The following is a 13036-nucleotide window of genomic DNA, read 5'->3' as shown; positions in this document are numbered from 1 at the left end:
AGCAGAGGTACACCATCTACCTGGGCAAAATTACTTGTGTGCAGAGACATCTAAATTGCCTCTGGCTGAATTAATTCTGTGAGTGGAAGCACAGCTTAACAAGATAATTAGCTCTTCTCAAAACTAGCCAAGAAGCAGAGTTAAATTACTTAAGATAAGTTTAACAGTATTAGAGCTGGCTGGCTGGTACCAAAAGTATTTCTGGCACAATACAGTGCCAGGAAAACCACACAGAGGGCTTGTATGGGGTTTTTTGTTGTTGTTGTTTTTGATAGCTATTCAAGTTTTGATGCTACAGCACCAGCTCTTCTCCCTACTATATATATTCACAAATATTTCATCATTCCTGCCCTGCTAAACCTGCAGACAGCTTTCTGCTGGATGTGATATCACTCTCTACTGCCTTTAATGCTGGAGAATCAGAAATAAGCCTTCTATTTTTCATGCTTAAGATATTAACATTTAATTTTGTACTAGAAAATGTTGACCTCTGTTTCTGTGAATTTAAAGCTTCAGGACAAGATCTCAGTCAGCTTTTAAAACTATGTGACACCAGAGAGAGGAGTACTATGAGCTCTGCCTGGTTTTCCTGGCTATGAATGAAATCTGCATTTTTGCAATTTTAAAAAGACAGCTTTGCATTATGTGCCCAACAGGAAGGGCTCCATCTCAGAGCATCCCGGATGACACATTTACAGATGTAATTGACCATGTCCATCCCCATGCTTCTTCCATACTTGTCTGTAACTCTCCAAAATGAGGTGAAAGTTGATATCAGAAATCATCAGATATCAGAAACTGGCAAAGCTGGACTTTTGCTAAGATCTCTTCCTTTGCTACCAACATATGGCTCATACAAGATGCCAGGGTTTTTTTGTTTGGTTTGGTTTTGTGGGAGATTTTTGAGGCACTTAGTTCTATGCATACTCTGAATGAAGAAATTATTACATTTTGGAAGGGCATTTTTCCCCTGTAATAACAATCAGAACCAAATTCTCACAACAGGTTCACAGTACCGGATGTTTTTATGAAGGAAGCAAGAACAAAACCAGCCCCTACACAGAAGAGAATCTACAGTGTGACATGCTATCACTCAAAACCCCTAAACACTTTGTGCTACCTAAAAAATACTATCTCCAGCAGGGTCTTATTTTCCTTAAAATTTATTAATGAACTTTGATTTCATAAGACATGCTGCAGTGTTTGCTTTAAGTCACTGTTTAACTGTGTAATAGATTCTTTTTAATGCATTTAAGTTTTCTTGCTGGACTATTTACTGAATAAGAATAATTGTATGAATAAGAATAACATGTATGAATAGTTAATTACAGACGTGAATAACTATATTTTATAGTATTTTTCCAGGTTCACACATGAAGATTTTAACCAGAGCTTTAATGAAAAGTTGTTTCCAAACTAGCTCCAGTCAGTGGGCACGTGACTGTAAAATAAAACAGTGTAAAGTTTCAGCAGTGACATCTGTCTTAGATGTTACTGAGTGCCCAATAAAATCAAGCCAGATAACAGTTCAGCTATTTGAATAAGCAGTGGATGAAAACATACAGCTCAAGAACACACTTTCAAAGCAAAGTGGTAGAGATTTTTGGTGAGGTTTGTCTTTTCTGTTCTCTGAGATTATTATTAAGCCCACACAACCAGCAGAGAAAGTTGGGAAACAGAGAGCAACTTAGAGCAACATCCCAACATGTGCAAGACATTTTGTTCATCATGCTCTAGAGGAAAAAATTCAAGACAAACAGGGAGCCAGCTATGGGTGGTCTCAAGAACTTGAAAAGGAATGTGTTAAGGTAGCACGGCCCTGGAAAACATATCTGTAAGGGTTAATATAAACACATCTGTACTACAGGTCCAGCATGTGCACGTCATAGTCACATTCAACCACTTATGCTGGAGAGGAGTAAATACAGCATGTTGTAAAAACAAAAGCTTTCTTCTCATTTCAATTGGCCAGCACACCAAGTTGGATGTCAATCTGTATTTTTTCTCAGGCAATTTGCAGAAGAGGACACTATAGAGATTTTCAGCCAAGCAGCATACTAACAAATACTTTGCCATTATTTCACCAATTCTTGCAGACATTGAGTACTCCAAGGTATGAAATGTTCTTTGCCATTACAACAGCAATGAGTAAAAAGGAATGGACTGTTTCTATAGATGTAACACAATGCAACCCACATGTCAGCTGTGCTTATTTCCATTTAAGTTGTAATTATTTATGCCATATTGCAGATCAGATCTGAATCTGGGTACCTAGTGTACTAAAAGGTCATTAAAATATAAAATTATGACAAATGCAGCATGTGCTGTAAGAAAAACACCCAGTATTTTAAGAGTTAAGGTTAAAGAGCTCATGCCACAGTTATTCCCCATATCTGTTTTTGATTGTTGCAAAAGATGCACTTTACAGCTGCTCTCCTAAAATCAATATTGCTGACCTTTTAGACTATGAACTCTGTCTAATCAAAGAAGCAGCCTGGTACTTTTTTTTAAAATTTTTTTTTATATTTGAACTGCTTTATGTGGGTGCTGTCCATAATTTGTGAGGTCACAAATCTTTTACAATTCTGCTGAAGTTCTATAGAAAACGTTAGCATAATTATAATTTCAACGTGTGCTATCTGCTGCACTGTTAGCAGCTCCTCTATAGGACTGAAGGAAACCTGAAACATTTGTGCTAGTGCTGATCACAGATTCCAGAGTAAAAATAACTACCTCAGTCTGGAGACCATTTAACAAACTACATTTTCCAACAAAAATAACAGCGTCTCCATTTGTTAGGTTTTAACACCCATCCTAGGAACCCTATACAAAATAAACATGAAGTCAGGTGACCTATGAACAAAGTAAAATTTGTGGGACAGAGATTCCAAAGTATACATTGTGATTTGAAAATATTTTTTTTATTTCTCAAATGCAGTTTTGCATTTGAGATGCTGAATTTAACTTTTATTTCTCAAATGCAGTTAAATTCAGCTTCTCAGAAGAATCCCAGTAAAGTTCAGAGCTGACAAGCAGATAACTTTAATACAGGGCAGCTGCAGTCCCTGTGCCAATTAACAGCCTCAGTCACTTCCATGAAACCCCACTGGCTCCTGATTTACGTGCCTGTACTGTAAAGACTCTAAACCAATTCCCAAAGCCAAAATAAAGCATGGTCTGTGCAGCAAACTGAAATCTTCTTGGAGTCACAGAGCAATGCCACATTTCAGTTGAAGATTTCAGAATTCCTGTGTTAATAACAGCAGACTGAGGAGCTGGTAATGGGAATGTGCTTGTGCATATGCTGCTGTCATTAGATCACCCATTTGTTTGTATACAGATCCCAGACTTCCAAGCTTCGGCTAATTTTAGCTGGACTCAGATGATCCTGCCAGACTTGCTATCCCTTGCTTTGCTAATTATTGCTCAGCACTCTGCCCCAGCTGACTTACCTTTTTCACTGTCTCTGAAGTGCTGCCAGGGAGGAAGCAGTGAATGGTGCTTGGGGAGACCTCCTTGTATCTTCCTCGCTGTGTTTTAGCCAGTTTGTTGGGTGTAATCCCATTAACAACTGCCGAAAGGATGCTGCTGGTCATGAGAGGAGTCAGGGTCTGGCAGAACAGACAGAGGGCCACCACTAAGGCCAGAAGGAAGGGACGAGGGCGACAAAGCCTGCGGCATCTGGGGACTTGCCCACACACCATGGCCTCTTTGCCCACCTCACTCTGCCCTTTGCCACATTGCCGATGCAGTCCAAGCAGCCACGTCTTGCCAGGGTAAAAAACGTCAGAGGCACACTTTACCCAAAACTAGCATGAATTTTCCCATTTCTGCTGCTGAGCGTTTTCCTGGTGCCAGGCAAGAAGTCACAAGTTCCAGAGAAGCAGAGGTTTGGGGAAAACCTTCCCATGGAGTTACTGGAACAACCTGTGGAAAAACAGCAAGTGAGCAGCAGCAAACAGCAGCACACCATGGGGCATCCTGCAAGGAGCTGTGGAGAGCTCTTGCACACCATGCTCTCAGGAAAACAAACCTGCCAGCAGACAGGTGAGGAGCAGAAATCTTCACCCCCTTTGCAAAAGGAACTACTTACTCAGCCAGACAATAATATTCAAGAAAGCAAAAGGTTAAAGCTTAACATGTCCTGTCCACAGCTGAAAAAAGTAAGAGAGTGTACCAACTTTGTGAACAATCGTTTGCTGTTTTTTCTCTCTTGCATTCTCAATTCCCACTTTGTTTTTACAGTTTCCTTCGTTCCAGTCCTTTTAAATTTCCTTCTTCCTGTTAGAAGGCACAGCTTTCTCTCTAAAAGTGATAATTTATCTGAAAACTGACAGACTATGAAGATTTTAATTTGCATTTGTTTTGTCCAGATTGCAAGTTCAAAGTTAGGTTTACTTACTTGGTTCTTACCCTGTTTGAAGTTTTCCGTTCTCCCTCTAATGGGCTGCTGATTAAAACCACTTGGAACAACCCTGGCTCATGATCCCAGCTCGTCTCACACACTCAGGAGGCAGGCACACGCACATAACACACACCATCTGAAGCCAGTTGGACCACAGACTTCATATAAATAAGGGCTGGACTGCTCAGAGGGTGGAGCTAAACTGGCTCTGCTCGGAGCAGGCACAGGATTTGGAGACACAGCCTGAAGTCTGGATGGGGAAGGAGAGGTGTCCTTGCTCACGCTGCATGCCTTGAAGCCACCATCACTGCAATTTTTAGAAAACTGCTGTTACAGTGATTAGCCTAATTGAAACAACATTAATACCTTTCAGGGAGAAGCACCTGCAGTATTTTAATCCAGATTAACAGAAAATGTTGTAAACTAAGAAGATTTACTTGGACATAAGCATTGCTGACAAAGCAGTTGTCAGTAATTTTCCATAGTAGATATAATATCTCATAGCAGAATATAAATAAAACTTCTTGCTGATGTAAAATAGGGAGAGAAAGGAGGGTGGACAAAAATACTCTGATGAAAGCACTTAGTATCTAAGCCAGAGAAGGTCTTAGTTACTACTTCCCCCTACTGACACAGGGACGAGACAGATGGGAACAGTTCACAAACTCTGTTATATTTATAGACCAGAACCTCTAATATAATCAAGTTATTTTAGCTAAAAATATCTGTTTATAAGTAATCTATTTTATCATCCATACTTAGTTAACAATTTTTGAAAAGACAGTTCTTCCTACACTGCCTCATATATAAGAAATTAATGTTGTTACAATTACTTTGAGCCAAGCTACACAGTTTGGCAGCTGCAGCAGCACTACCACATTAGAGGCCTATAAACAGCAAGGAAGGGTAGACTATATAATTTTTTAAGCACTGATTTTTATTCAGCTTTAAAATTCCTTCCCCCCCCCCCCAACAAAACCTATCAGTTTGCAGAAAAAGAAAAATGCCATCAAAGTGATTGAATACCTCATGCAGGACCTCAGTGGTCACACACACTGCATTTTAGTTTTATGTCTGGGATTGTAGTTGCCTAAATTAGACTCCTGGGTTATCCTGAGCAAGAAGAGACTACTCCAGTTGCCTGTACCCTACTGTGATAGATGCTTATAAGCCACAGAAGAGCTCCCATCTTTCCTCTCTGGAGACATTCTCTTGTGCTCCCTCCTTCCCAGCATACCAGTTCACATCCTCAGCTGCTCCACTCAGCCTGTGCTGCAAAACCTCTAGCAAGCCAACAAACCTGGCTAGAGCACATCAGAAAACCATGGTATTCCCTGCAGCTGTCTGTGGGGTAGGTCTCTTCCATCCAATAGAGAGGGATACTCAGGGAGCTGATACACTCAAAGGAGGATTGCAGAGACACTACTGCCAGCCTACCTGGGAGCCACAATGACTCCATCAACAGAAGAGGAGACTTGCTTTACTGTTATAAGGTATTGTCCTACAGATTTTGGCATGCCCTGATTTCTGGGCCCACAGCCACCAGCTGCGTGGGTGGCATTTGCATGGTTGTCAACTTCTCTCAGATTCTTAGTGAGATTCCATGTTAGTCAGAGCTTTATGGGCTATTCCTAGACGACTTGATAAAAACCATTTTATAGAGATTTGGCTTAATGATTGCTTCATAATGTGGAGTTCATACCTCCTTGGAGAATTCCACACTAGAATAAAGTAACCTTCTCTGTCCCCACCCCCGGCTCCCTCAGTTACCTTCAGCACAGCAAGTAACTGTGCTCTCCCTCCAGCCCAACATCCTGTTCCCCTTTCAGGTATTTAAGTGGAGTCTTTATCCTCGCATTTTGCCCAATGTCTCCGAGTCAATTCATCCTTCCTGCAACCCCAAAACCATTCATGGGTCCCAAGACTTCAGGACAAGCAGGAGACAGATGAAGGAATTATCAGCAGGGAACAGGGGGATCACTCTACCTCCTGTATATTCCTGGGAATAAGCCTTTTATCCATCTGCTTTCCCCAGATGTTCTGAGGAGTGAGCTGGATTTTCCTCTATAACTTGTGCTTTCTTTCCATGACAATAGCATGTAATGCTCATTTCTTAGGATGTAAATACTTTCCTCAGTCACAGTTTGAATGCAATGGACACCATTCCTGTTATCTTTTGAATCAGGATCCCATTACATTTCTGGGCTTACATGTCTACTGACTTTCCTGGCCCCATTCTGGCACTTCAGAAATTAAGTCAGGAGTATTGCATATGGGGACTACTTCCCTTGACATTAACAAGTCATTTAGGAAAAGGATATAAGTGGATAAAGTGTCAGGCCTCCTGGGGTTCAAATTCACAAGAAAGATTCTTTAGTATCTAATATTCAAATAACTGTTGGTGAGATCAGAACTATCCAGCTAAGTATTTATATTCATAGGTATATGTGTGTATTTCAGAATTTCTAGCAGAAAGGTAAAAATCTCTTTCTGAAATACAAACCAAACTTAGTATTGACTTCCTGTTTGAGATTCCCTGACCTGTTACTTCCAGTGGCTGCTCCCATTGCATGGATTAAGGGCTCTCTAGTCTGTTTACCTCTTCCGATTTCTGCCTCTCACTCAGGACTTCTTGCCTGGCTGCTCCCTACAGCAGCCAACTACTGTCCTGCTCAGCATGAGGCAAGGTTGTACCAAAAACAGCAAGCCACGACTGTCAAAAGTGATCTCCAGTGCTTGCAGACAGAATCCCAGTTCTGAAAAGAAAAGGTGAGAGGAAAGTCGCAAGACTTGCTAAAAATTCCCAGGGACTGGGATTTGAGAGGACTTAGCCAAGGTGCCATGCAGGCATGTAATGTTCACTGTTCATCATCTCACTGGGCTTTTAAGCAATTTGGCTCATACACACACAGCTTCCATTTTACATGAGTCTCCATGTTTGTTCAGTGGTGAAAGCTACTGACCACTGAAAAATTATTTCCATGATCTAAACAGTAACCTGGAAACATAATTGCCAGGAGCAAGGAGAAAATATTAGGCACAGAAAGTTAACAGGAGTTTAAGGTCAGCTGAATACATATGTCTTATGCATGCTTAACTTCACTCAGAGATCTAACATAAACCATAAATTAAGTCTAGGTATAAGTGCTTCTAAGATGAAGTCTTGATATAAGGAAACCATTTAGCATCAATAATTTCACCATAGAGAGACTGCCAAAAAGAAAATACATTTAAAGAAAACCTTTTCACAATTGCTCTTTTTCTGGAGAAAGTTTCAAATTTCAAAGCATAACATCATAGCAACCATTTCTGTGATAAATGAGATCACATGAAAAATAAGTGCAAACTGATAATTTCTAAATTAACTGATACGCAAAAGCTTGTAATCATCTGTCATCTTCACAGAGCAAACCTACATGCAATTTTCATTGTTTATGCTCAACTCTTTAATTTCTTTTTTATTTTCTAGTATGCTAAAAATTTTGCCAAGGGCCATAAATTCTCACTAACTTCAAAAATTAGTTAAAAGCTTCAGGAAGAATAGGCCTCCATAGCGCTGTAAATATTCAAGCAAAGCATCTTGTGAAGCTGTGTTGGAGAAAACCAGCTTAGCTCCACCCTCCCTGATTTTTTACTTCTCCTTAAATTCATTCCAGACTGCAAGTAGATTTGTAGTGTGTTTAATCCTGCGTGTGGTCCCATTATAAGCAGTAAATGGGGAAGAACAGAACAAAATTAAGAAAACAGTAAAAATACATTACTGTTCTGTACATTAGAAGATTTGATACCACGGAAGTTAAAATCAACCCCAGCACAGTAAAAACCCAGATTCTCTCTCCTTGTCCCATTCAACCCTATAAACGTTAATGATAGTGTGATTTTACTCTGCTCTACAGAACAAAGATTCATGTCTTAAGTCTACTTAAGCTCAGCTCTCTGATTTTGGTTCACAGTGAAAGCAGGCAAGCAGAGAATCACTGAATCTGCTGCGTTGGAAGGGACCCATAAGGATCATTGAATCCAGCTCCTGGCCCTGCACAGCACCATCCCCAAGAGTCACACCATGAGCCCAAGAGCATTGTCCAAATGCTTCTCAAATTCTGTCAGGCTGGTGCTGTGACCACTTCCCTGGGGAGCCAGTTCCAGAGCCCAAACACCCCCTGGGTGAAGAACCTTTATCTAATATCCAACCTAAACCTCCCTGACACAACTTGAGGCCACTCCTTCAAGTCCTCTCACTGTTCACCACAGAGAAGAGATCAGTGTCTGCCCTTCCTCTTCCCTCACAAGGAAGTTGTAGATTGTGATGAGATCTCACCTCCATCTCCTCCAGGCTGAACAGACCAAATTCCCTCACATGCTCCTCATATGGCTTTCCCTCAAGGCCTTGACCTTCCTTGTGCTCCTTCTTTAGGCACTCTCCCACAGCTTTGTATCTTTCTTATATTTTGGCACTCAAAACTGCCCCCAGCACTTGAGGTGAGGCTGCCCCAGCTCAGAGCAGAGCAGGACCATCCCCTCCCTTGCCTGGCTGGCAATGCTGTGCCTGATGCTGATGCACCCCAAGACAGGGTTGGCCCTCCTGGCTGCCAGGGCGCTGCTGACTAAAATTCAACTTGTCAGCAACCAGGACCCCCAGGTCCCTTTCTGTGGTGCTGCTTTCCAGTCTCTCATTCCCCAGTCTGTCTTTACACCCAGGGTTGCCCCATCCCAAGTGCAGAATGTGTCACTTTCCTTACCTCTGCTCCTGCTCTTTCCCTTCCTCTCTTCCTACCTGGTGGTGCTGCTCATTACATCTTTCAGGAGAAAGCACAGCTGGGCTGTTTTCTGCCATGTGAGGGAATTGAATTGACAGCTGGGGAGTTCCAGTGGGCCCTCATGCTGGTACAGATTAAGCAGCAGGAGAACATTATTGAAAGATGATGGAAAAAGAGGAAAGGAACAGGATCTTTTAGGCAGTGGCAAAGCTCAATACTCAGTTTATCAGATTATCAAACCCACCAGCTTCCCTAAAGTTTAGGTAGAATCTGGGCCAATCGAGTTATTTGTTCAGAGGCATCTCTGTGTCTCAGGCATAGTCTTCACTACTGTGTTTTGGCAGAAGGGTTACAGTGAAAGAGAGGTATCTTTATTTATAAATGTTAATTATACAGCAAGTTGCTTGACATGAGGATACAGGAAAGCATTTGAAGACCAAAGTCTTATTAATATACTGGTTCCTGCTTAAACGGCAAATTTGAATGTCATGAGGTAGAAATCAATCAGCAAATTCTCTGCTTCTCCCCGTCTTCAGTTATTTGCTGACATAATCCCCTTGAAGCAGTTATTCAGAGATAAGAGATTTATGGATTTTGTAGCCAGTTTGATTGCTCAGATTCACTGGTTACTGCTGAAAAATGGATAAGAATCACTGGTAATCAAAAAGTGCCCAGATTGTCTGCAAGAACCCAGAACAAAGTGAAATGCCTTATGACCTCTGACATCATCTGTGTTCCTTTTTACTTTAAGTGATTATTTTATTTTGTGATGCTCCACATAATTTCTCTGTCATCTTGTTGGTCCCCCTCTTCTTCACACTTCAGAGATTAAAGTATTTGAATTTCCATTCTCAGGTCTTCCTACAAACCGTTTCTAATCTCTGTATCTCTGTTGTCTCTCAAGATCATTCTCTTATTTTAACACAGTGAATAATCTCTTTGCATAGGTGATCTCGATCTTTCTTATTGTCTTTCAGTTACATTTTCTGAGTTTATTATATGAAAGGCATTTGCACAAATACTCTTACACTTTCCCATGCACTTCTGTTGCAAGCAGAGCTCTTCACTGCTTCATACCTGCAGAAGGGCTCTGTAGTGCAAAGCAGAGCTTTAAGTGCACAATAGTATTTTCCTTGCAGTATTTTCCTAGCTGTATATATTCAGATGAAAATGTTACCAAACGACCAGTGGGAGTGGAAAGTGTCATGGTTTGAAAGGAAGTAAGTTTTCTGGGATAGGCTATAGGTGTTCAGATTTTAATATTGGCACCTGGTGTGGCCACTGGGGACACTGGATACGCCTCTGAGAACACAGGGGTTAAAAAGCAGAGCACTCCTGGGAGAAGATCTCTTGGGTTCCGGTGGGGAAAGAGTTCGGATCTCTCCCCCGTCCAGCAGCTGCCGGCTGGGCAGGGGAGGGCAGCCATGTGGCTGGGTGAGGTAGGCTGGGCCTTGGACAGAGATGGGAGGTGAAGAGGCCCCCCGGAGGATGGAAGGGTGGGAGAAGCACCGGGAGGCATCGGGCAGCCCCCCCAGCAAAGAGAGAGAGTACAGCCTGTGCTACCTTGAAACTTGATAACATGTGCCGGCAGCATGGCTGAGAAGGAGAAGAAGCGGGGGGGGGGGGGGGGGGGAACCACGAGAAGGTGTCGGCCACTTCTGGGAGCTTTGGGCGGGCAGAGCCTGAGCTTTTAACCCTTTTTTCGGACAATGAAAACTTTGCAGAACATTAACCTTTCCTAGAAGAGACAGATGAAATAGAAGAAGGAAATGTGCAAGTGTGAAGGTCCGGGCAAGTGAAAGATGTCGGGAGAGTAGAGAAGAATCTTAGGTGGGAGGAGATGATAGAGTGGCTTAGCTGGACTCTTCTTGTTATAGCCATGGACAGAACCATGTTCCTTGTGACACAGAGACTGCATCCAGGGGGAGGCAATGGCTCAGAGCCAAGAGGGTTCAGTGTTGGTGCCCCTCGGCCCCAGGGGGTGGAATTTGGGGGGGACAGGTGTCCCAAAGGTGAGACTGTGCTCTTTTTGGAATGAGACAAAGCATCCTTAAAAGGACAACCTAGAAGCAGCTCTGGTCCGTGTTCAGTGGTGAGAGCACTGGACATGAAAGGAAGAGGTCACGATGGCAAACGTTCTCCGGGCGGTGCCACGAGTGACATGGAAACACACGAGGCTTCAACAGTGTTTCCAGGAGAAGCCTATGGCACAAGAAGGACTCCTCTCCTCTTGATGAACTGAGGATTGATTACCTAAAGGGTGGTGATGGACTGAGAGTCAGTGATTTTGGGGGACAGACTTATTGAAAATTTGGTGGGGGGAGGAAGAAATGTTTTTGGAAAGTTTTCATTTTCCCTGTGTGTTTCTTGTTACTTAGAGTTGTAGTTTAGTTAATAAAGTTTTATTTCTAAGTGGGAGCCTGCTTTGCTTATTCCTGGTCACATCTCACAGCAGACACCAGGGAGCATATATTCTCATGGGGGCACTGGCATTGCACCAGCCTCAAACCATGACAAAAGAATATGAGAATACCAGTGTCATTGACTGTCCTAGCCACTCCCTGCTGGCTCAAATGATGTCTGCAATGAGAGTATCCCAATTCCTCACCAACTGTTGCATGTATGGGAACATCTGCCCCACACCAGGCCTGTGTCCTCCTTCCTTAGCACCAGGTCAGAAGAGCTCCCATAAGAAGGAGGTGGGGAGAAGGAGAGCAAGAGGTAAGTATACCAGTTTGGAGGCTATTGGAATAAGATCCCAATATTACCGGGTGGAACGTGCCTGGGCTCTTCTGGCCCTTGCTGCTTGACCAGAGGCAGCAACTGTGGTGTTTTCACCTCAGAGAGACCCCTGGCTGGCTGGATGTTGCAGCTGGCACTTGGGACAAGTCTCAGGAGAGAAGTGGCACCTCGGTAGCCCAATGACCCCAGGGCTGAGAAGCATCTTTTGAACTTTGCCAATCAGACGATTGCTGGTCTACCGAGATTGATGGACAGCTCTCAGCAGGAGGCAGGGGGAGGGGAAGGGAAGGGTATTGGCACACCTGGGAGGGACTGGGATAGCTGAAACAGGATATTGCATCACACTGCAACAGGAGCCTATGGCTGAAGGGAAAGATCAATTCCTCAGCCAGAGCTCCAGAGTAAGAGCAGGATGTATCCTAAATAGTGGCCTATGCAGTGGGAATGTATGATGCTTGCAAGCCAGCCATGGAGTTGTTTGAACAAAAGCAACAAATATGAAGGAAAGAACCATTCCTTAAGGGCATTTTGCATAGGGAAGGGAAGCATTTACAATTGTTTTTAATTGTGATATTTAACATTCTGCATTTTGTTTGTTTGTTTTTGAAGTTAATTGTTCTAGATTCTGTTTCAGTAAACCCCAAATGTAGAATTGAAATGTCATAGTCCTCCAGGTCCTGTCACAAGATCTTTCCTCTTCTTCTGTGTAAACTAAGAAATTTCATTGCCATGTTCCCTTTTCACTTTAGCCTGGCCTTATTATGTCAGTATCCAAGACCAGTGGATAAAAAAGAACTGTTTTTTATATAGTTGCTTCTCAGAAGCAGTGTTAGTTTCAAATAAACTCACTTTAGGAAGATGCAATAGAAAAATACAATTAGACTCCTCATTCCATAAACACTCATCTTCCAATTCACCCCCTAAACTGTGTTTGATTCTGTCTCCTTATCTTTGGCTGCCTTTCTTCCTTTTCACTGCACATATGATAAGGAACATCCTCTCTTTCTTTGGCAAAGTAGTTGCCTTGCAGAAGCAAACCACTTCAACTTTTCACATTACTATCTCAGTATCTTCTAGGTTCAGTGGTCCTCTGATGCTCCTTTGCAGCATGGAAACAAATGAAAGTCTCCTA

The 13036-nt window shown here is 42.5% G+C and overlaps 1 protein-coding gene across 1 annotated transcript in view; it reads right to left on the bottom strand.

Moving 5' to 3' along the window:
- Positions 1–4489, bottom strand: part of CPED1 (cadherin like and PC-esterase domain containing 1) — a 141411-nt gene extending 136922 nt beyond the window's left edge. Inside the window, exons 1-2 of the mRNA XM_066550095.1 lie at positions 4414–4489; positions 3453–3927 (exon numbers count right to left, since the gene is read on the bottom strand). Coding sequence (XP_066406192.1) covers positions 3453–3704 — 252 coding nt within the window. The 5' untranslated portion in view covers positions 3705–3927; positions 4414–4489. The remainder of the gene's footprint in view (positions 1–3452; positions 3928–4413) is intronic.
- Between the last annotated feature and the right edge of the window lie 8547 nt (positions 4490–13036).

This window comes from Molothrus aeneus, chromosome 5 (genome assembly GCF_037042795.1).
Source record: "Molothrus aeneus isolate 106 chromosome 5, BPBGC_Maene_1.0, whole genome shotgun sequence".
NCBI classification, from domain to species: domain Eukaryota; kingdom Metazoa; phylum Chordata; class Aves; order Passeriformes; family Icteridae; genus Molothrus; species Molothrus aeneus.
The sequence above is the reverse complement of the archived record's forward strand: the minus strand, read 5'-3'. Positions and strand labels throughout refer to the sequence as shown.